This window comes from Hippopotamus amphibius, chromosome 7, assembly GCF_030028045.1.
Source record: "Hippopotamus amphibius kiboko isolate mHipAmp2 chromosome 7, mHipAmp2.hap2, whole genome shotgun sequence".
NCBI classification, from domain to species: Eukaryota; Metazoa; Chordata; class Mammalia; order Artiodactyla; family Hippopotamidae; genus Hippopotamus; species Hippopotamus amphibius.
Genome location: NC_080192.1, coordinates 119,564,191 through 119,588,566, shown reverse-complemented (window position 1 = coordinate 119,588,566; position 24,376 = coordinate 119,564,191). Strand labels below are relative to the sequence as shown.

Sequence of the window (24,376 nt, the reverse complement as noted above, 5' to 3'; positions counted from 1 at the left end):
ACCAACACTGGGAAACAGCTATAGAATAAAGCAAAATATTGGTTATTCTTCATTTCAAAGTGAAATACACTTTTCTTTGCTCATGGTCCTCTGACAGGTGCCCTGTGTTTTAGCTCTGAGTTGGGCTGCATCTCCTTACTTTTTTTACTTCTCAGCCCACCCAACTCAGTCCCGGACTGAGCGTCCTCCGTCATACTCAGCTGCGCCTCCCTCCCTGCCCCCCCAAAGCAGGAAGGATGCCCAGAGACTCCCGTGGATCAGCTGAGCCGCCGCGTGAGGGGCACCCAGAGTGGGGGGAAGAAGCGAGGTGTCGGGTCTGGTGTGATGGGCAGAATAAGGGCCGCAAAGCTGCCTGCATCTGCCTCCCTGGAACCCATGGGTGTGTTACCTCACGGAGCAGGAGGGGCTTTGTGGATGGGGGTAAAGTCAAGGATCCTGAGATGGGGAGACTGTCCTGGATCACCTGGGGTCCTGGTCTAATCACTTGAGTCCTTAAAAGCGGAGGACCTTTCCCAGCTATTATCCGTCGGAGGGAGATGTGACTACGGAAGAGTGGTCAGGAGGATGCGACAGCTGGCTTTGAAGCTGGAGGAAAGGCGCCCTGACCAAGACGTGCAGGCTGAAAAAGACAAGGCAGTGACTCTCTCTGAGAGCCTTCAGGAAGGAGCACGGCCCTGCCAGGGAGACCCGTGTTGGACTTCGGACCTCCAGAGCTGTAAACTGATGAGCGTGTTGTTTAAGCCACTAAGTTTACGACAGAAACAGGCAACTAACGCACCTGGCGAGGAGGACCATTCCGTCACGTTATCTTGAGTCTGCAGCAGAGGAAGGATTGGGAGGGGCTGGGGCACAAGCCCGGGCAGGCAGGGGCCTGGGAGAGGCGAGTCTCTGCACTGCTGGACTTCAGAGCAGGAAGGGACTGCCGGGCCCTGACGCCACGTTGCAATCACCAGGGGAGCTTTCAGAAATGCTGATGCCTGGGCGCCATCCCAGCCCTCTTAAACCGGAATCTGGCAAATATCCAGAAGCTGGTCTTTTCATCTGTTACCAAGGCGAGAATCACCAGGTCCCCGTGAGGGGAAGGGACACACAGCTTCCCAGGAAAGAGGGCAGCGCCCGGCAGAGCGCAGGTGTCTCCGGCTCCTGCCCCGTCTCTCCTCGTGCTCTCAGTCTGCACTGCCTTTAAAGGAACTAACAGGATCCGGAACACCGCCTGTCTGCCTGGGAGGGCTCTCCAGGGCCTCAGGGCACTTGCAAAGACCAGTCCCCCACCCCCACCCCCACTTCTCTCTCAAGGCAGGCGAACCCTTGAGCCACACGCCTCAGGGACACAGTCTCAAGGCTGAGTGAGCTGGGAATACAGTTCCCACAAGAATCCTATGCTTTTCCAGTTCCCCACCATGTGGTTCTCCCAGAGGGACAAAGGAAACAGAGGACTCCCCTTGACTTGCAGCACTTCTACTCAACAGTTCCTCTTGACCCCCTGTCGCACATCCCCAGGGCTTATCCCAGGGGCCCCCGCCCGTGCTGAGATCATTCTCCCTAGATCCTTGGACCTGATTCTGCTGGAGAAGCAGGTGGCTACCCCCATACACATCAGAATTACTCAGGGAACATCTGAAAATCCCAGCGCCCAGACCAAACCTTAGATCAGTTAAATCAGAATTTCTGAGGGACCCAAGTGTCGTTCATTTTTAAAGCCCCTCAAATGAGTCTGTTGTGCAACCAGAGTGTGAAGACACAACTGTTCCCACAGGCTCTCTCATCTGGTGAACCTGTGTCCCTGGCCTGGCCTGTATCCCCTCAGGTTGCCAGCCTAGGGCTGTGGGAGCTCCATCCTCCTCCCTCCTCTCAGCCTTTCTCGTGCTTCTTGTCTTTTTTGTAAATTAATTTATTTGCTGTGTTGGGTCTTTGTTGCTGCACACAGGCTTCCTCTCGTTGCGGCGAGCGAGGGCTACTCTTTGCAGTACGCAGGCTTCTCAGCGTGGTGGCTTCTCTTGTTGCGGAGCACAGGCTCTAGGCACTTGGGCTTCAGTAGTTGTGGCTCACAGGCTCAATAGTTGTGGCTCACGGGCTTAGTTGCTCCTCAGTATGTGGGATCTTCCTGGGTCAGGGCTCGAACCCGTGTCCCCTGCATTGGCAGGCGGATTCTTACCCACTGCGCCACCTAGGACGTCCTTCTCATGCCTTCTTCGACTTCTTATTTATTCTCCTCCCTTCCCCTTATCACTGGCAGCCCCACTGCTGATTTTCTTGATTCTTACAGCATCCTCTAAGACCTTGCCGCTCAAACTGTGATCTGCAGTATCACCTGGGAGGTTATTAGAAAGGCAGGATCTCGGACCTCACACCCAACTGCAGAATTAGAATCTACACGTCAACCAAATCCCCAGGTGACTGGCCAAACGGCTGAGTTTGAGAAGCACCAAACACTGTGTCTGTTGCCAAGACAGTCTAGGTCCCTGCACTTACCAAGCCCTGTGATGTAACAGACAGCGAGCCGGAGAGCCCCTGGCTCTGAATGAGTAATTCACAGCAGCAGGTTGCATGTCCACATTTCCTCCAGCCGGAAGAGGCCTGCAGGTTAACTTTCTATTTTTTGGTAGTGGGGTGGAATTATTGTTGCTAATTACCAAAAAAGTACTCTTCTAAAAACAAAATTTGATTATAAGAATCTGCTCCATGTCTCTGGTCCTAGGAAATGTGAGAAAGGCCAGTGTCCTTTCAAAAGGTGCTAGTGTGTTAAGTCCCTCAGCAGACTGGCCTGGGCTCCATGCTTAGTCCTCTGAGGGGAGGGGCAGAAGCATTTTCACTCTGAGCCGAGTAATGCCCTCAAGGGACAAGTCTGCCACCTGAGCTGCAGCCACCAGCATGTCATTAGGCAACCAGGGTCACCCTAGAACATCCTCCTGAGCTCACAGGCAGGGTTCAACCCAATGACTAAGTCCATAAATCATCACACTTTAGCATTAAGAAAACTAAAAGGCTAAGGATAGTCAAGTTATTTTTTTGTAACCTTAAGGTGATGATGCCTTGTTGGAGGAAACAGTTTTGAAAGGTTCTTGCTACAGGGAATATGAGTAAGTAATATGTCTCTATTGGCATAAAAATTCATTTGAGAGGCTCACTCCATGTGCCTGAAGGTATTACGGGGTGAGCCAATCGACTCCGGGACTTTAACCAGATGGGAACCTTAGGACTGAAAGGGCCTCAGAGTCCTCTAAAATCAGGGCTTCCCAAACTTTCCTGAGGATGAGATTCACCTAGATCCCTTGTTTAAAAAAATCCCCACCCCCAGCGCATATCTACTGAGTTGAGTTTCTGCCTAGAGGAGACCTGGTAACCTGTATAGTTTAACAGGGCACCTCAGGTGAGGCTTGTCATCAGGGAGCTCTGGAGACACTGATGCTCTGTCCAGCTCCCTGCCCCCGGGCCCCAGTCTTCCTCGGAATCACCCATGCGCATCCCCATCAGGCTTGCTTTCTCCTCACGCTTGCAGGGTAGTCCTTTCCCCTTGCATGAATTATCCCTTTCTATGCACAGTCGAATGCTGGCTCCCTACCACTTCGCTTCATCAGTCTCAGCTCTTCTTCCAAACATAGAACAATTTGTTATTTTCTCGAGCTGTAAATCTCTTTATTTCCTTCTCTTATTTTCAAAGGAAATCTTTGATATCACTGAGGGGAAAAACTGTGTTTTCCTTTCATGAGATCTTCTAATAAAATTACAAATTAAAAGGTTGCTTACAGTGAGATACCGTGGCATATCTCTTTTAACTTTTTAAATAACCTTCACCTCCACCTTCAATCTTCATCTCTGAAAAAGGAACCTGGCTAGGGTGTCAGGTCACCAGCCCATATATCCTAAAAAAGGACACATACACCTGGTGCTCTGACAGCTGCCACAGTCTGCAGGTTAAAAACTTACCATTCATTCCTATAATTAAATTACATAACATTTTTACAAAGATTTATTGAGTGTTTGCCACGCTCTAAGCACTATGCCATTTGCAGGGGCTACTAATGTAAAATTCACCTAAGTGGTCTGATTACATTCGCCAGTAAGTCCCTCGGTGGATGAGCTCTGTGGCTTTGCTCCTGATCGTTAATTTCACCAACTGGAAAGCGTTTCAGAGGTGCTCTGATCCAACCTTTCAATTCATTAAAATAAATAAATAACTGTGATAGAGATTCTGTTCTTTGAGACTTCACCAGCTAGTAAGGGAGGCGATATTTTTAAAAGAAATAACATTAAACAAAATGAAAAGCATCTATTCATTGGGTGTATGAATAGCTCATCTGTCTGCTTCTGAAGATAGATTCATCTACCTCCATGATGTAATGGGAGAGAGAGTGATGAGTGTGGAGCTCAGAGGGGAGTGTTCAGCTCTACCCGGGATGATCTAAGATAGCAGAGCATACCTGAGCTTCCTTCCTCCTTCCCTCCCTTCCTCCTTCTCTTTCTTCCTTCCTCCCTCCTTCCCTTCCTTCATTCCTTCCTTTCCTCCTTTCCATTATTCTCTATTACCCCCTGTATGCTAAGCACCAGGGACAGGAAATACTGGGATGTAGCGCCTGTTCTCAAGTAGGTTACAGTAAATCTTCATGATGTGCAGATCCCATATTTGCAAATTCACCTACTCGCTAAAATGTACTTGTATCTCCAAAATCAATACTCATGGCCCTTTCACAGTCATTTGTGGACATGCACAGAGGGGGAAGGAGACACACAGCATTCCCAGCTGAGGTCAAACAGGGTGATGCTCTGCCTTCTTCTTTCAGCTCGTACTGTAAACAAGTGTCCTTTCCACAGTCTATTTAGCACCACGTTTCCCACACTTTTCTGCTATTCATTGGTGATTTCACTATTTTTAATGGCTCCAAGCGTAGCACTGAAGTGCAATCTAGTGTTCTAAGCACAAGAAGGCTGTGACATGCTTATGGAGAGACTGCCAGTGTTAGATAAATGTCCTTCAGGCAACTTGTGCTGTTGGTCATGAGTTCAATGTTAATGAATTGATGATTTGGTATATTCAGCCAAAAAAAAAAAAAAAGAGGAAATTTGTTGATCTGTACATGATCAACAGATTTGATCTGCTCCAGAAAGTGCTGAAGTCATATCTCTAACGCATGATGAAGCTACGGAAAAGATGGAAAAGTGGCTGAAGTTAGGAATTTGTGAAATGATGACTTTTTTTTTTTTTTTTTAAGCACAGTGGATAGCATTGTGAGGCTTAAAGCCAAAAGATTTACAGTAGCATTACCCAGGGTCAGGGAAATGTTCAGTCATTCGCAGCTAGTGTTTCATTATACAGAAATTTCGCATATAATTAATTATTTGTGAGAAGCTTATATATTAAATTGGATACCTTGAAACCAAAATATACATAAAACAAGTTCATATACTGATCTATTGATGAAATGTTGTGGGCAGAGGCCCACAGGAACATAACCCCATATTTTCCCCAGGAGCAATGGCTCAGAACTTGCTAGTTTGATGTTTGCAGCAACTTTATAGAACAGAACTATTGCAGATAACAAGACTCGACAGAAAGGGGTGAGCAGTCTCTCTACAAAGTGATCACCATTCAGACAGCCTCGTGAGCAGGGTTCTGGAGGAACACTGTGGATGGGACTCCGTGACTAGCTTCCAGATTTAAATATTTTTTTCTGTAAACACTTTTGAAAGAAAATTTTATATTCTTGCTTTTGAAATTATTTGTCGGGACTTCACTGGTGGTCCAGTGGTTAAGAATCTGCCTTCCACTGCAGGGGAGGCAGGTTTGATCCCTGGTCGGGGAACTAAGATCCCACATGCAGCAGGGCAACTAAGCCCACATGCCACAACTACGGAGCCTGCGAGCTCTAGAGCCTGCCCACAGCTAAAAAGAAGCTGTGTTGCAGCTAAGATCTGACACAGCCAAATAAATAAATAAACTTTTTTTTAAAAAAGGAAAGAAATTATTTGTCTATGAGCAACACAATTTATGGTCAGCTATGATTTCTTCACAATTGTCAGACACACTCGGGAAATCTTTCAAAGTGAGAAAAATCTAGCCCCAAAATCAATTTCAAATATAATTAGAGTTTTATGAGTTAAACATTTTGCAGTTAATGGGGTATATATAACATTATGTGTGGTAGACAATTACATATTTACTATTGTCAATATCAATTTTGCAATTTTCTATTTTTTGTAGCTAATGATACTTTTGTTGTTGTTTCAACTCATTCTTTTTTTTTCAGTCCCTGGAAGGTTCATATTCTTTGGTTAGCAAGGGTAGGTCCAGACTTTTGGGGACGCTGAAGCTTATGTAGTTTGGAGACCCTTTTAAGAAAAAGAACAGGAAATTACAAATGTAAAATTAGGCCCCTTGGAAGAGGTATCATTAGCATCCAGGTAACCCACCTCTGATAGGCACTTAGCACCTGCTGGATAAGACATCCTCTGCAGAGGCTACTGTGGTGCAGCAAGACCAGGTAGGAAGTTATAGCAACAGTTCAGGAAAGAGGAGATGGAAGTCCAAACTTGAGGATGGAAAGGATGAGAAAGACACAAGAGATATTTAAGAGGTTGGTCTGACAAGACATGGTATTTGATGAAGACGGGGTCAGAGGGTGTCAAGAATGCTTATTGCTGGGATGACTTGATGCGTCAGAAGAGGGGGGGATATGGATGGTTTGATGGAGCAGGTACAAAAGATAATTGACTTCAGTTTTGGAAATATCAAAGCCAAGGAGCCTGTGGAACATAGATGTATGGAAATGGAAGCGTTCCAGATGTCTGGAAGCCTTTTTATTTATTCTGAGGTTCAAGAAAGAGGACCCCACCCGTGTGCACTGGGCAGCTGTGGCACATGAATGGTCGGTGAACCCCAGGTGGCTGAAGTTGACGAGATCCCCCAGGGATGTGCATAAATTAAGAAGGGATGCATGAGGGAGACAGCACTTCAGGGAGCACCAGCACTTACAGGCAGAGATGCATACAAGAAGAAAGAAGAAATATATGTCTCTTTAGTAGTTAATGGAGTGCCTGCAGGTGCCACATACTGTGCAAGGTGTGGGTTAGAGGAAGCAGAGTCAGGCACAGAGGTTGCCAGCTGGGGCCGGGTGCCAGGAAGACAGGTAGCTGGAGCCTGGAGCCTGGGCACAATCGGGGTTTCCCAGGTGAGGGAAGTGATGGGCAGAGACACAGAGCTAGAAAACCAGGAAAGAGTGAGTAGCTTATTCTAAGCAGAATGTAAGTAAGAGTGAGGGAGAGAACAGTATGAGCCTGCTAGGTTGGAATTAAATTATGGATGGGCTTTGAAAGCCAAAATATGAAGTTTAACAACAGGAGTCTCTGATGAGTTTTGAGCTGCAGCGTTTTACAGTAATGTACAGAGCCGAACATGAGGAAGAGCTCTCTGGCAGACAGGCGTGTACCCAGCATTGCAGAGAGAGACACAGACACTCATAATAGAATCAGGAAGAAGGAAGGGGGCCTGAGCTCAGAGGGTCGCACAGAATCACAGAGGCGGGGATAAAAGCAAGTGCTGCAGAGAGAGGAACTTAGGGGACACGACTGACAGGACCGCTGGGTCCTATGGCTGAGCGAATAAAGATGGGGTCCACTTTTGAGCCTACATGGCTGGCTGGGGTGGGGCAGGGGGGCAAGTACAGCATTTACTGAAATTGATCTGTAAGAAAAGAAACCCACAAGCCCTGGAGCCCGGAGGGAAACAAGACTAACCGTGAAAGCGCTAGAGTTCCTTGGCTGTGATTCCCTCTCCCTGGGCCCTGCGCGGCGGGGTGTGTTAAAGCAGCCTCGGTTCACAGGCTTTGCATGTGTGTTGATGGCCCACATTTCTCTGTTCTGCACTTTGCTTTATTGCTGTTGTTCATTTGTTTGTGTTTAATCCTAAACTAGAATTTGCTTTTCCCCTGGTGGCTTTTCATCTGGTTGGATTTTTCCCCAACATCTACCCTAGTAGAGCTTGTCATAAACTTTCCTTGTCTTCCCTGAAGGTAGCTGGTCCTTCCAATTTCACATCAACTCTCACTTAGAGAAGCAGCCTTCTGGGCAGTTTGCTTCAGTTTTGCCTAAGAATCAGCCCGTGTCCCTCATGTTCACTAATGAGATGGAGACTGGAGGGCCATTCCTCCAACCTCTTTTTGAACTCCCCTCTAACACAGATCACCTTGCGATAGCTAGGAGGGTCAGAAAATAGGGTCAGAGCAAGGGAGGGAGGCAGAGGGTGTCTCCTCTCTGGGAACTGGCTTCCTACTGACTGCGCTGCCAGGTTCTCCAAAGCACTGGCTAAGAAGCCACTGTAGGGCTTTGGAAGTCCCACCTGAAACTACCGAAACCTGCTTCTTCCTGGATCCACTCCAGGTGTTTGTAGAGAGGCGACTTTTAAGAGTTTCCTTCTCAGGACTTCCCTGGTGGCGCAATGGTTAAGAATCCTCCTGCCAATGCAGGGGACACAGGTTGGATCCCTGGTCCGGGAAGATCGCACACGCCTCAGAGCAACTAAGCCTGTGTGCCACAACTACTGAGCCCACACGCAGCAACTACTAAACCCACACACAACTACTGAAGGCAGCGTGCTCTAGGGCCTGAGTGCTGCAACTACTGAAGCCCACGTGCCTAGAGCCCATGCTCTGCAATGAGAGAAGCCCACGCACCACAACGAAGAGTAGCCCCCGCTCTCTGCTACTAGAGAAAGCCCGTGTGCAGCAACAAAGACCCAACACAGCCAGGAAAAAAGAAAAAAGTCTCCTTCTCCCTCTCCTTGAAGACTTCATAATCTGTAGCCTGGACCAGTTACATAATTTGCAGGGCCCCCTTCTCAAACACATTAAGAATTTCAAGACAGCAGCATCAGAGCCTTGAAGCAAGTGCAGGCTCTTTTGGAGTTTGGGGCCCCGGTGACCTCAGAGGGTGGCTGAGTGTCAGTGCCTCATGAGATGTGATTTCACTGCACATCCCCACTTCATGCTGGGTGTGACCACACACATCCACCCCACGGAGCCCTCGTCCCTCCCGACACACCTTGCATCTGGTCACAAAGTTATTCCACACCCCCTGCTCAGCTGCTCCCAAGCCTGTTACCCAAGGAGACTTTGCTCTAGAGAAGAGTTCTCATTCCGTTTCTCCACCTAATTCACGCCAACTCCTCTCCAGCTAACCTTTGTCAGGCTTCAATAAAATAGATACTGACCTTCCGGGTAAGCTTGGAATATTCTCTCCCAGTCACAGGAGCCACAGAATGAGAAAGGTGAAGGGATAGCTTCTCCTTGACCCAGCTGTTAAGATGCAGTTCCGGTGCTGGGGTAACCCAGGGTGGCTATCCGCGGAGACTCTCTTCCTGGAGAGGAGGGTCTGGGGCAGCCTGGGGACATCCTGACATTTGCAAAATCCCACTTGGCAACAGTCCTGCGCTTTAGCAATGTGAACATGATGATGTTTACTTTTATCCAGATGAGGAAATTGAAGCCCAGAGAAGTTAGATGACTTCTCAAGGTCACACAGCTAGGAAACAGCACAGTCAAAACTGGAACCCACACCTCTGAGCCCTGAAACAGCCCAATTTTCTCCGCACACACTGCGGAGGAGCCCATCCTCCCATCTCACCGTTACTTCCGTCCACAGTGGGTGTTATAAACACCAGCTCAAGCAGCTTCCATTTTCTATTCATGGATAAAACAATCAACTCTGATTTCTGCTTTCCTCATAGTATGATAACTTTCCAGCTAATTTTTATTTCTTATTCTGAATCTTCAGAGACAACCCTGCTACCCAGTTTAATCTCAAGACTCACATGAATTCCCGGGATCTGAAGACAGCCATAGAGAAAATCACCCAGAGAGGCGGGCTATCTAATGTAGGTATGTGATCCAGATTCAGATCTTCTTGCTACCGTGGTTCTCTTTCTATGTGGTCATCTGCTAACATCCTAGATAGAAAAAGGAAAACAGATCAAAATAATCCATCACCAACATCTGCATCCACTCACCCAACATCTGTATCTTTCCTAAAGTGTTACCGTGGATTCAGGGGGCAAAAATCATTCTCACTCACATGCTGGGGAGTTCTAGCATGCCTGGTTCCTCAGGACAAGCAGGACTGCTATTATGACTATCCTGACTGGTCTACAAGTCATCAACTATCTTTCATTGTATTTTGTAAAAAAATTTTTTAATAAAAATAAATAAAATTTGTAACCAGTTCTATTCAGGAAGCTCCACAGTGTCCCCTTGGGAATCTTTTTCTAATCAGCTCCTGTTATGGTGATAACTGTGCAAAAAGAGACATGGTCTTTGTTTCAGGCTGAGTCTCTATCTGATCCTTGGTAGTGGTGATGGGGTGTAGTGGGGTGGGATGGGGGTGTGGTACCAGAATTCCAAGGTCAAGGTGTAGTCCTCAGTGAGGCAGGTCCAGAAACTCTATTTTATCAGTTCTCCAGAGGTGACCAGCCATTAGGAAACAGTTTCACACTAACCAAGCTCAAAGGCCACCAATGAGCCCATGCCAATGTACTAAGTTATAAATGGTAGTCTGGCATTGAGGGCACTGGGAGGGCTGTCCACTTCTCAGAGAACCTGACTGTACCATCGCAACCCAGGGAAATGGAGAAGTGAGCCGCAGTTGCTTGGTGTGGAGCACATGGGGAATCAAACTATCTTTGAAGGAGCACCTTTGAAATTATAGTAAATCTGATTAATTATTTCCCTCCCCACCTCAATGTTCATCTCTGTAGACCAGTGTATTACTATCTGGCAAAGAAAGAGCCTTTGATAACCGAACAATTCTAAATAAACCCTGGCCAAGTTACTGCCATCCGAGATACCAAATCAGTATTACCTAATCACAAACGTGATAGAATTGATGTCTGATTTGTTTTCAGTGTAATACTTAGATCAGTAAAATTCCAGTAATGTATCATGGAGTAAAACCTTAAAACTTTAGAATACATTCTGTTTCCTGATGGGATTAGAGAGGTGTCTTAATAAAACCAGCAGACCTTTTTTTCAGTGGGTAACATGTACTATCTCTGCCCCACATTGATAGGGGTTTGGGTTTAGGGAAAGAACCCATTCCAGCTGGATTAAGCAGCAAAGGGTTTACTTCAGGGTATTCAAGATTTTGAGAATTATTGAAGAAATAGACTCTAGGCTGGGCTTTTGGAGATGGGTTCCAAAGGCTTCCTGCAGAACCAGGACCTCCAAGGAGCTGTGCCTCTTCCAAGATCAGGAACTTGCTTTCTCAATTCTGCCACCACAGCCTCTTTAGGAATCTGCTTCAGCCAGGAAGCCACCACGATCAGGAAGTTTCTGCTACAGCTGCCAGCTCCAAAACCATGCCTTGCCTGCTCCGATCACAGCCACAAAGTGAACGCTCTGCACCCTGCTTCCTCAACACCGGGGAAGCCTGTGACCGAACACAGGCGCCTCTGCCGACACTACCCCAGAGAAGTCAAACACTCTACAGACGTGTCAGTAGAAGTAGCACAATCAAAAGCACCGTCTCTGTCTCACTCTCATCTTCTAAATCTCATGTGTGTGCATCATTTCACGAAACTAAAACAAATCCAGAACTCTCGCTGCAAGAAGTCTCAGCAAGGCGCCTTTCAGATTTCCAGCCTCTGCTTTCAAGACATGCTGGAAGGTGGATGGAATATGTATTGCGCACAGACTGACCACAGCCTCCAAATTTAAGGTTGGGTGGGTCAGGGTGGTCATCTGAAGGCCCCCTGTGCCCTGTCCACAGGCAGCTAGCATTCCATGGGGCGGCGGGCCGGGGGGCGCTGCCGGGTGCCTTCGGCCTTGAGGGAAATCAGCCCTGGCTGTGAAAGCGGTTCTCAGCAGCCAAGGGTTCCCGTAGCAACTGTGTTCTATGCAGCCAGCTCGCATGGGTTCTCCCAGACATTCCTCCAGCAACTGAGTATGTAACCATTTGATCCTTTCATTTGACAGGTAAGATTACAATTGCCAGTGGAGCCAGGATTCTGGCCAAAACCAGAGACGCATTGAGGGTATTGTCATGAACCCTAATGTCTTAAGAAGGTAGCTCTTAACTTTTATTTAGATGGAGGACTCCTTTGAAAGCTATAGGCCTTGTACCCAAATACTTACATACACGACGTACCATGTATAAATTCAGGGGATTTGTGGATACTCACCCCCAGGGCCCCAGGGGTCCGCAGAGCTCAGATTAAGAGCTCTGCCTTACTGTATGCAGCTGTGCTGACTCTAGGGTGACCAGGGATTCCCAGTTTGTATGTTGACTCTAGGGTGACCAGGCATCCCAGTTTGCATGCTGACTCTAGGGTGACCAGGCATTCCAGTTTGCATGCTGACTCTAGGGTGACCAGGCATCCCAGTTTGTATGTTGACTCTAGGGTGACCAGGCATCCCAGTTTGCATGCTGACTCTAGGGTGACCAGGCATCCCAGTTTGTATGCTGACTCTAGGGTGACCAGGCATCCCAGTTTGCATGCTGACTCTAGGGTGACCAGGCATCCCAGTTTGCCCAGGGGCATATGGGGCTTTCAGGGCTAAAACTGGGAAAGTGCAGGAGAATGGGGACAGTTGGTCGCCCTCCCTGTTACCTATTGTATGAATAATAGTTTGCATAGTTAATCCCACTCTTAATTTATCCCTCGGCCTTCCCTTTCCGATAACCACACGTTTGTTTTCTGTCTGTGAGTCTGTTTCTGTTTTGTATATAGATTCATTTGTATTATTTTTTAGATTCCATATATAAGTAATATCATATAATATTTGTCTTTGTCTGACTTACTTCACTTAGTATGATCATCTCTAGGTCCAATCATGTTGCTGCAAATGGTATAAAACTTTTTTTTTTAAACAAGAGAGAAGTAGAAGTTAAAGGCTTAAAATGAAACTGGGGAGGGAAGCAGCTAGTGATGATGGTTCCACAATATCTGAGTGCACTTAATACCACTGAACTGTACACCTAAAACTAGTTAATGTGATTAAAAAAGGAAACAAGCCAGTGAGGGAGGGAATGAGTATTTTTCTGCACCTCTTTATGTGGCTATGATCTGTTCCATGGTCACTCCAAGCACGAGTTTTCTTTTTCTTCCAGGCCGGGCCATCTCCTTTGTGACCAAGAACTTCTTTTCCAAATCGAATGGAAACAGAGGTGGTGCTCCCAACGTGGCTGTGGTAATGGTGGATGGCTGGCCCACGGACAAGGTGGAGGAGGCATCGAGGCTTGCAAGGGAGTCAGGAATCAACATTTTCTTCATCACCATTGAAGGTGCCTCTGAAAACGAGAAGCAGTACGTGCTAGAGCCCAACTTTGCAAACAAGGTATGTGAGTGCCTTGTGTGCAAGGTATGTAAATGGGAGACCCACCCAACATAAGAATTCCTTGCACTTTGCAAAGTTGTAACAGCCATCCAGGCTGTGTCTCTCATTCCTTCAAATGGGTGTTACACTCATTTCTAGGCAGGAGGGCCTCCAGTGAGAGACTAGTAAGTCTGGAACCTGGAGTTACCCTCTTAAAGCAACCCCCTCCCCCCCACCCCCACCATGCACCTGGTGAACTGAGGCCAGCATAAGCACCTTGGGAGGAGCAGGGTCCCCATGGCCTCACGTTAGAGGCTCCTCCGAGCTCCTCCCAGAGCCCCAGGGGACCTCAACTGCACAGCCCAGCAAGCCTTCACACGAGCACGCACACAGGCACTGCAGGTTAACTAATCTAAACAAGAAAGAGAAAGGTACTGAATCAGGTCAGGGAGATCAGCTTTTCAAACTCAGCTGCCCCTGAGTTCTGCGGAGATGCCTGGCAGGAGATGGGAGCAGAATGGATGGGAATCTAAGCCCTCACACCCATTCCCCCAAAGCATCTCATTTTTAATACATGTTATACAGTGGGATCCCACATAAACATTCCTCCAAAGACAGGACCCCAGGTTTCAAAGGAAAGAAGGAGGACAGGAGGGAGGGGTGGGGGTGCCCCCCGGCTTTAGTATCCTGTGTCTCCAGATCTGCTGGGACTCAGCTCCCTGCATGAATCCTGCACTTGATTATCCTCTAAATTCTCTAGGGCACAATGTGGCTCTTCATTTGCTCCCTCCTCTTCCTTCTTGTACCCTAAGTGTAGACTTCCCCAGGGCTTGGTTCTTGGCCCCCTCCTCTGCTCTTGCTAGGTTTTCTCCCTCCAGAATCTCTCCCAGGGCCACAGCTTCATCGCTCACTTGTGTGTCTCCCGCCCTGGTCTCTCTGGAGCTCAGTAGCCATCTGTTTCTAGCTGATTGACTATCCTCCACCTGACATCCTGAAAAACCTTAAATCTTACATACAAGATGCCAAGTGCATCATCTTTCCCACCCCAATTCGTTCCTCCTCTGGACTGTATATTATTGGCCCCACAGCCGTCGCAGACACTTGGAGTCATCCCAGGACACCCCATCCACTCCCATGTCACATACCTCACATATGTCCACTCTTTCCTAGGCCCAATGCCACCTCCCCAGTTCAAGCTCATACTTTACATCTGTTCTTTCTCCCTCCTGGGTCTCCCCAGTTTAGTTTAGATTTCACAATGAAGCTCATATTTATGAAGAGTTTTTCCAGTCCTGTGGGGTCCTTGCTCCAAATCCATTATTCCCTATTACTCCTGAGGTCTTCTGGAATGTGGTCCTAACCCAGCTCCCTAGCCCATCTTCCTAGCTCCAGCCACCTGGTGTCCCACCCAGGCCCAGCACCACCTTCTCTCCCGCCGTGACTTACTCAGGCTGCCTGGCGGGGAGCCCCTCCTCTCCATCTGTTGGCTAGATTTCAGCTCAGCCTCACCACCCATCTCGTATGCTACCTAAGCCACTGAAAGTTTTGTGAACCCCATTAGGTTTTTTACAAACCGATTAAAATGTATTTCCTAGGACATTTTGCAGTCATTTCTTATTTTAAAATAATGTTTTGATTATACTCCTTCATTCGTAGCCATCAGGTCTGTGATTCTCTCTGTGACCCCCCGAGAGGCAGCATCAAGGGGGAAACCGTCACTTCCAGGAGCACACCAACCAGGTTGCTCAATGTTTATTTGCAGGCGCCTCGAGTTTTTTCTGGAACAAGCTTGGGCACAAGTAAATATTCATTTGCCTGGAGGCAGGGTTGTCCAGAGGACAGATCTTGGGTTCTGAGGACAGACAGATTTGTGTTCCGGCCTCAAGGACGAAGGGGTGTCACTTCACAGCTAGGCCCTCAGTTTGTTCCTTCATGACAAGGGGGTTATAATTCCACCCTGAAGGGTTAAGGTTGGGGGTTAGTGAGATAATCAAAAAGCCTCTAACGTGGTGTCTGACACATGTGTGGAACCCCCTTCTTGCTGGGTGCAGGGTGCTCTGGAAACAATTCTTTAGCTATGTCTTGTGTGTGCCTTTTGTTTTCCCAATCAGAACAAAAGCTTTCTTTCATCCTCTCATGGGTTGGTGCCCACCAATGCCAGCCTTATGGCTGGCTCCAGTACAAGTGAACTGCAGGGCCTGGAGAGGCATAAATGTGAAGCTGAAACCTGTGGTTCCCTTCTCCCTGTGGATTTGCTTGATGGATGGCTCTCCACGAAAGCAGAGACCCAGCTGAGGGCGTGGGAGTGAGTCCAGAGATAACCTGACGGGTCTCTGCCCCAGTGAGCGCCTGGCTGGCTAAACCGAGATGGAGAGAGAGCATTAGGAGGCCTGGTGCAGAAAACAAGCATCTGCCAGCTTCTTCACCCGCCTCGGAGGTCAGGGCTCATGGTGATAGGCTGGAGGGTAAGACCCCTGACCTGGCAGGCGACCTCCCCCTGTCTTCCAGGCTGTGTGCAGAACCAACGGCTTCTACTCGCTCAACGTGCAGAACTGGTTCAGCCTCCACAAGACCGTGCAGCCCCTGGTGAAGCGGGTCTGTGACACCGACCGACTGGCCTGCAGCAAGACCTGCTTCAACTCGGCCGACATTGGCTTTGTCATCGACGGCTCCAGCAGCGTGGGCACGGGCAACTTCCGCACGGTCCTCCAGTTCGTGGCCAACCTCAGCAAAGCGTTTGAGATTTCCGACACGGACACGCGGATCGGGGCCGTGCAGTACACCTACGAGCAGCGGCTGGAGTTTGGGTTTGACGCGTACAGCACCAAGCCCAGCGTGCTCAACGCCCTCAAGAGGGTGGGGTACTGGAGTGGCGGGACCAGCACGGGAGCTGCCATCAGCTATGCCCTGGAGCAGCTCTTCGAGAAGTCCAAGCCCAACAAGAGGAAGCTCATGATCCTCATCACCGACGGCAGGTCCTATGACGACATCCGGATACCAGCCACGGTCGCCCATCACAAGGGTGAGTGAGCCGGTCTTGCTGGCCCATCTGGGGCTGAGCAGCCCTCTGGGGCTTGGTGGGCCAGTGGGACAAGGAAGGGACTTTCTCTCTATGCATCGGTTTTGTCTACCGCCTAATAAAGCGTTCAGAACCACAGGCAGAGTGTTAGGGGTGTAGTTCAACACTGCCGACCCCACTGGGCAGCGAAGAAGGCACAGGCAGGGGCACCAGGGTGGTTCCCACATTGTCACGGCAAATCCAAGGCCAGGGGGACGGGGGACGATAACCGTTTCCTTTACCTCCCACACTCTGAGGCCGTGCACACCAACGTGTGATACATTAAAGAGGACATCGCTTTCATCTCCACTGAGGATCACAAAACAGTTAGAAATTTGAAGAAAATGGATGTTTTAAAAGAAAAGGGCTATTTTTTGTAAGCAACTGCTAACCAGATATTGGAGGTTTGAGGGGGGACCTCGAAGAAATTTTCATTCAAAATATTTAAAGAGATACTTCTGTATGAAAATTTGGAAGAGGGAAACAGAAAGTGTAAGACCATAAAAAGCGAGCAAAATATTTTTGTAAATATTAGAAAATCGGTCACATTTAATGGCGTCTGACAGAGTCTATGTATAATCACTGTTTTGAAAAGTGCCATAAAAAATACCAGGAAAATACAAACACCCTGGAGAAAACCCCGAGTGGTGACAATAATACAAAATGATAACAAGTAAACTGAGTGGCCAGAGAAACAAAGCCCTGTGGGTAAGTACCAGTGAACAGACTCACTCATGGGGGGAGCTTTCTTCTCCGCCTACATTTAACTTGGGTTCATTTGCAGGATTTCCCATATTCTTTAAAGCTGCTTTTTATCCTTCTTGAAACAAGAAGGGGGTGTGACAATAAACAAGCCTTTAGGAACCAGCAGTTCTGGCTTCTGGAAACCAAAGTAACAAGACACCAGGTTCAGACGGTCTTCCCAGTGATTTGCCCTGCAGGGAGCACTCTTCACGGTGGGACGGCAGGTGGCCCGCATGCCAGCAGTCACCCCTTGGGCTCATGTCAGTAGAGTGAAGATGGTTTACGGCTCAGAGGCAACCTGCCCAGAGTTCCAAAGTGAGTGGACGAGGAGCCAGGTAGGGCAGGTCTTGACGACAAGCCCAGGGCTCTCCTGCTTTCTCCAAATGTCCGTCCCCACCTCATGCTCAGCTCCACTCACTCATTTTTCTGGATACCCCTCCTTTGCGCCTCACCCAGAGGGTATCCTTGGCCTGCTCATCAGGAGACACAAAGACCGAGGGAGATGTCCTGGGCACTATCAGGGCTGTCATGTTCTGGGCAGCTTTAAAGAACAAGGAGCAATAGATGCAAGTGGAGGCAATGAGCATTGTGTCCTTGGAAGTGTCCAAGCCAGGGTTGTGTTGCCAGTAGAAATCTCTAATACTGTTTATGTTGCCTTTATTGGGGGGTGGGGGGAGAGGCAGCCCTTCCACCTTTGAGCAGAAACGGGGACTTAGTCTAAGCCCCATTCTGCAGCCAAGCTCTTCCTGTGGCCACTTGGCAGAGATTTAAAGCCCAAGGCTAGCTTTTCCCAACGTAGACAATGTTCAGAGAAGAGACACTGGAGAGGTGAGAGAAGGAACTGACAGCCTAATTGCAGCTTAATGAGCCACAATAGAAGAACAGCTTAGGGACTTCCCTGATGGTCCAGTGGTTAGGACCCTGCCCTTCCACTGCAGGGGGCACGGGTTCAATCCCTGGTCAGGGAACTAAGATCCTGAGTGCCAAGGGCAAAAAAAAAAAAAAAAAAAAAAAGGACAGCTCAGACCAGAACCACGTGAGGTGTGGATAGCTATCCAATTAGCAGAACAGGGCACCCAGAAGATGCTGGAGACAGCTACATGGGCCCTGTGGGTGGCTGGCCAGGGAAGAGGAGCCTGGGCGGAAGACCCTCCCCAGGCTCTGCCCTCCGTCCCACGGCCATCTTGCTCACCCCAGCCTGGCCTGCCTGGAGGGGTCGTGGGAATAGGTCAAGCATCTGCTCACCAGCTGCCCCCAGTCAAGAACCACACACCAGGCAGTGTGTTTCCCCACTGAGAACAGATCCCTGGTCTCTATATTCCTCATTCCCATTTGCATCTAGCATCTAGACAAGCTCAAGTCCCTCTCTTCCCAAAAAGGAACTAGTTCCGTGTGACCCCATGTTCCAGCTCCAGTTACCACCTGCCTCCTCTTTACAGCCACGTTTCTGGAAAGAGTCCGCTACACATGCTGCCGCACATCTTCATTTCTTTTTCACTCTCAGCTCACAGCAATTCACTGGGTTTCTTCAGCATCTATTCCCCTGACCCTGCTCCCTCCAAGCTACCAACATCTTGTTTTTGTTTCTTTTAAACCCAGTGAGCACCTTTTCCCTCTCATCTTCCATGACCCCTCGCAGCAGTCAACACTGTCGGCCACTTCCTTCCCTCTAAACTCTTACTTTTCTGTGGTGGTGGAGCAGATGCTGGGTCACCAGCTGTCCAGGTCCTTGTGCAAGGGTTCCTGCCCTGGGAACGAGGTTGGAGATATGGCTTATAAAGTCACCCTCAAGCTGAGAGTGATTTAACTCCACCGTGTTCTGCCGAGGTTTGCAGCAGAGAGAAGGTTTATTCGCAAGGCAGACAGAAGAACCAGTCTCAAATCCACATCCCCAAAGGCAAGGGTCTCAGGGTATTTATAGGATAACAAATACAGGAGCAGGGCGGTCTGAGGTGTGGGGCGTGTGATTAGAAAAAGGTGTGGGGCGTGTGATTAGAAAAAGGTGTGGAATTGTTGCTCTGCGCAGGCGTAACTAAGCTACAGGACTCTACACGTGTCCTAAAGGTCGCCAAGCGGGCACTTGCGCATGCCCGGTTGGAGGGTCCGTGGTCCTCTCCGGTCTTAACCAGCTCAGCTGAGCTAGACACAGCGGAGGCTCAGCTCAGCTCAGCTCACAGCTGACTCCAAGTTTCTGGAGAACAACCTGGGCAAACATCTTATTGTTTAGGCTGCGTGCCGCTTGGAGGACATGCAAGTCTTAAAATGACCTTGATGAGTGAAGGCAGGTGAAACAGATTTGACTACCCACAGTTTCACTTTCATTTAAAAGATCTTGAACTGGCTTTTGATGCATTTAAGACTCTGAAATTTGCGTGGCTCTACACACAGAGCAGGCGTGTGCCATGTGGTGCGATCCCCAAGGCACCAGGGTCTCACTTGTCCCAAATGTCATCCCCTTGCCGCTCCTGGACGTGAAATTCTTATCATGCATTTACTCCATCTTCCTGTTTTTTCTCTCCAAAAGATTGTAAACTCCTATGAGATAGCAACTATATCAAATTTTATTGCTGCTGATATACAGCAGATGTTCATGCTTTGGGCACATTTCTGATTTTGGATTTAGTTGCGTTCAAGTACAATGGCCAACAGAGCCGCAGGAAGGCAAGGAGTCATTTCACTACTTTTCCTTGGGGACATTTGCTTCATCTACCCTTTGTCCCCACAGGAGTGATCACCTATGCTATAGGCGTGGCTTGGGCTGCCCAGGACGAGCTGGAAGTCATCGCCACTCACCCTGCCAGGGACCACGCCTTCTTTGTGGATGAATTTGACAACCTCTACAAAGCTGTCCCCAAGGTCATCCAGAACATTTGTACAGAGTTCAACTCACAGCCTCGGAACTGAATTCAGAGCAGGCAAAGCACCAGCAAATGCTGCTTTGCTGACCAGCTCTGGGACAACCCCCAACGCTTTATGGCACACACGTGGGGCAGCAAGGCACGTAGGGCTTGGAAACCATGTGTTGTTATTTTTCTTTGCCAGTGTGGTTTTTCATACTTCGAAACTTGGAATTAGAAAGATGATCATAAATTTGTACAATGAGCCAAAATAATACATCGTTTTGGGAGTGCTGGGGATTTTACATTTTGAGAATTGTTTTCAAAATAAATATAGAGAGTAGAATGCAGCACTTACGAGAGGCTTAACTAGAGCTTTTGCAAGATTTGTAACATTTTTATTTCCCATTAGAATTCTATAACTCTCCACAAGTTTCATTTTTTTGTCATGACAATATAGGAGTTGCTTAATTAAATGTTTGAAAGGATTTCATGCAGTCGCTCTGACCGTGTCATGGGTGGTGTTCGCAGGCTTTGTGGCAGGGCCACCCTCTCTGAGCACCTGTCATGCACTCTCTCCTGGCCCAAGGTGACAGTGCACCCACAGGGGTGCAGAGACAATGTGGCAGCGGCATGGCTGCTCCTGCTTTTCCTCCCTCTTCTCCATTATTGGAATCACTGCGGTACATGGAGCAGTTGGGGATGGGTCCTGGAGGACCACACTGACCTGGCTTTAAAAGCAGTGCCATCGCTATTTACAGTAGCCAGGACATGGAAGCAACCTAAATGCCCATCAACAGATGAATGGATAAAGAAGATGTGGCACGTATATACAATGGAATATTACTCAGCCATAAAAAGGAATGAAATTGCATTATTTGTAGTGAGGTGGATGGACCTAGAGACTGTCATACAGAGCAAAGTAAGCCGGCAAGAGAAAAACAAATACCATATGCTAACTCATACATATGGAATCTAAGAAAATGATACTGATGAACCCAGTGACAGGGCAAAAATAAAGATGCAGATGTAGAGAATGGACTTGAGGACACTGAGTGGAGGGTGAAGGGGAATCTGGGATGAAGTGAGAGAGTAGCATTGACATAGATACAGTACCAAATGTAAAATAGATAGCTAGTGGGAAGCTGCTGCATGACACAGGGAGATCAACTCGATGATGGGGGGTGATGACTTAAAGGATTGGGATAGGGAGGGTGGGAAGGAATCACAGGAGAGAGGGGTTACAGGGATATATCTATAAATACAGCTGATTCACTTTGTTGTACAGCAAAAAATGGCACAACAGTGTAAAGCAATTAAATTCCAATAAAGAGCTTTAAAAAAATTTTAAAATTAAAATTAAAAAATTTTTACAAATAAAAATAAAAGCAGTGCATCGGGCTGGTGCAGCCACTCTCAGCCTGAGCTGCACATTAGAATCACTGAGAGAGTAAAATTAGAATTACTGAGAGAGTAAAATGCTCGTTCCCAGGCCCCACCCCAATCCCAGTGAAAGCTGAGTCTCTGGGAAGGGAGCCTGAGCACCAGCAGGTTTGAAGAGCTTTCTGGTGGTACCATTGATATGCTGCCAGGATTGAGAACTGCTGAGATGCCTCGGAGGGGTCAGTGTGAGGGCTGTTTCCTGAGAGAGTCTCTGTTTATGCTTGCTGTTCTGGGTCCCATCTAGTTTAGCATTTGTCTTGGATATTTCATTTGTTACCTAGATACTATTATTAAGAGTCGCGTTAAAATAAGCTGGCATGGGTTTGGTTGAACTTCACTTTTTACTTCTGGCTTCTGCCAAGGACTCATTCATTAGGATGTGAAATCACATAGACCATAGGGAAACACTCAGAAGCAGGCTAAATAGAGATGACTTACTTGACAAGTTATGTTCTGTGTAAATGTGTGTTGGAGAATGCTATTCTGAATGGAGGCCAAAAGATAGTACCTGGTCAATAATTGGGACAAAAAATTTACATAAGAAATTTTGAATGGACTATAGCATCCATTTAGCAGAATTTGCATAGAACTTACCAATTTCTCAATTCCTGAGGAGTTATTGTCAATTAAAAATGTGATCTATAGAGAAAGGTGTCAGCAATTTCAAATTTATTAACCATAAATCTTACTTCAAAAGCAGCTGCAAACAGATTTGTTCAGAAACTTCAAAATATGGAAACTAGCTTCAAAAAGGAAATTCTTCATAAAGATACAAATGACATATTATTAGTGACAGATTTAGCTAGGAAACTAATTAAAGAACACAAATAAGTACTAGGAACAATTATTCTGCCTATGATTTTGAATACGAAGATAATTGATATAAACTTTTTTTCAATGTCGCTTCAATGTACACATGAGTTAATTTTTTAAAGAAAACTCTAATTTTGGAAAATAGTTTTGGAGTATAATTATATTACAGGGGCCTTAATATAAAGACCAATTTGTCATCAATAAGTAAATATTTCCAAAAATAACATAATTTTAATTATTTTGGTGTTCTCTTTCATTCATCTTCCCAGTTCAGAAAATAAATTTTATGGTCACCCTAGTTATAGATATCATAATTTTGAAGATAAATGAAACCTCTTCGAAGTGCCCACGGTTGACATGTTGTAAACATGTATTTGAGTATATGCTGGGTGGACCATCAGAGGTGAGGCGGTTGAGGCCCTCAGAGGCTACAGTGTCGTCCGAATTGTCCTTGTGGATGTTCAAGTTGCCAGGGATGGTGACAGTATTCAGGATGGAGAGAGAAGCAGCAAGCCAAGCTCATGTGCTCAGCGGAGGACAGAGGTGTCTGGGAGGTCGGGAGAGGACAGCAGTGACAGGTCTGGAGGGCCGGGGCCAGATTCAAGGGAGCTGGGAGCAGACCTATCCCGACTCCAGGCCTGAACATGTGGGGTGAGAGGGCACAAGCAGCCTCCACTTGGGGGACTGAGGAAGACAACCGGGCTTCAGGTAGGAGAGCAAGAAGGGCTGGGGGCCTCTGGGGGCTCCTTGGCAGCAGAGAGGAGTGGGAAGGCTGGGGTGGGGGTAGGGCTGGGTCAGGTCAGGGTTTGCACAGAGCAGGGTGGAGACAAGGGTCCTGGTGGTGATGGGTGCCATGGGAGGCTTGTATATAAATGCCACTTTGCTCAACCTAACCTGTGCCCGGCACTGCTGGGCCAGCCCTGCAATCTTAACACCAGAAATAGAACTTTGGAGACAATTTACATCAAACCCTTCAATGGCAAACAAAAAGGAAACACAGGCCTCAAGAAGTTTGTGCAGATGGGAAGGGACAGAACTAGAATTCAGATCTCTATTCTTCCAATCTCCTGACTCATTTGACTGCCTTCCGGGCGGAAGGTGGGGGCCGGGGGCGGTGGTGTCAGAACCTCACACTTCCCCCATCCCTATCCCACAAACACACATCTGCTTCTGCACACTCGGGGGCTCTGATCCAGCCTTTTGGAGCTCTCTGGGTCCTGCAGACTCAGAGCCAAGCTCCTAAGGCAACTCTATCTTTCATTCCGTGGTCTCAGCAAAAAACCTCTTCCGTGCCGTTTCTCCTCCAAGTCAACCAAAACAAGCAGATGAGGAGCATCAGGCCAGCTTCTCTGGGTGCAGGTGATGTCTAAACTTCACTCAGCTTAACTGGCCCGCCTCTTGGAAGTTAAGGCTCTTTGAAAGAGGTTTCTTGGCTATGAGTTTTGCAACAAGGTTCTCCTAAAAATTTTCAGCCAAAGTGACCGTGTTCAGATATTTCTTGTTTCTCTGAGCTCTTTAAGCCCTTTGAAAGAGGACAAAACCTCCATGAAGCAAGTTTTCCAGCAGCAGTCTCAGGGGATCAGCATGGTTTTATAAAGAAGACGATGCTTCTGTGACCAAGGATTTTCCAGCCTGAAAGAGGAATTTCCAAAAAGTAATGTTATCTTCCAGTCACAATCCTAACAAAAGTTCTCTCCTTGGGTTACCAATATATAAATGTAGTTAAGTAGGAAATATGCTTGAATGCACGAATTCAATTACTTTGGAAAGAGATATTTATTCAACTGATGACTCTGAGGGATTCACTGTCCAGTGAGAAACCATGCACAAATGAACAATTAAAATTGTATAATTAATATCGTGGGACTCTGCACAGAGGGCATGACTGGCAACTGCAAACGCCCTCACGAGAGAAATAACCGTGACGTGCCTAACAATTAGTGAATGTTTGCTGCGTGCTGGGCACTGTTCTAAGGGCTTCACATGTATAAACTCACTTACCACTATGATTTATTGCAAGAAGTACTATTATTATTCTCACTTTACACATCATGCAGCTGAGGCATGAAGATGCCAAATAACTTGCCCAAGGTCACAGGACTGGGAGAGGCAGATCTGGGAGTTACACCCAGGCAATTGGACTCCAGGGTCTATGTACTTAACCACTTTGCTTCTTATGATGG

The 24,376-nt window shown here is 47.6% G+C and overlaps 1 protein-coding gene across 1 annotated transcript in view; it reads left to right on the top strand.

Moving 5' to 3' along the window:
* VIT (vitrin) overlaps positions 1-21,676 on the top strand; it is a 115,756-nt gene extending 94,080 nt beyond the window's left edge. Inside the window, exons 11-14 of the mRNA XM_057743649.1 lie at positions 9,766-9,869; positions 13,093-13,319; positions 15,807-16,320; positions 19,826-21,676. Coding sequence (XP_057599632.1) covers positions 9,766-9,869; positions 13,093-13,319; positions 15,807-16,320; positions 19,826-20,004 — 1,024 coding nt within the window. The 3' untranslated portion in view covers positions 20,005-21,676. The remainder of the gene's footprint in view (positions 1-9,765; positions 9,870-13,092; positions 13,320-15,806; positions 16,321-19,825) is intronic.
* The last annotated feature ends 2,700 nt before the right edge of the window (positions 21,677-24,376 follow it).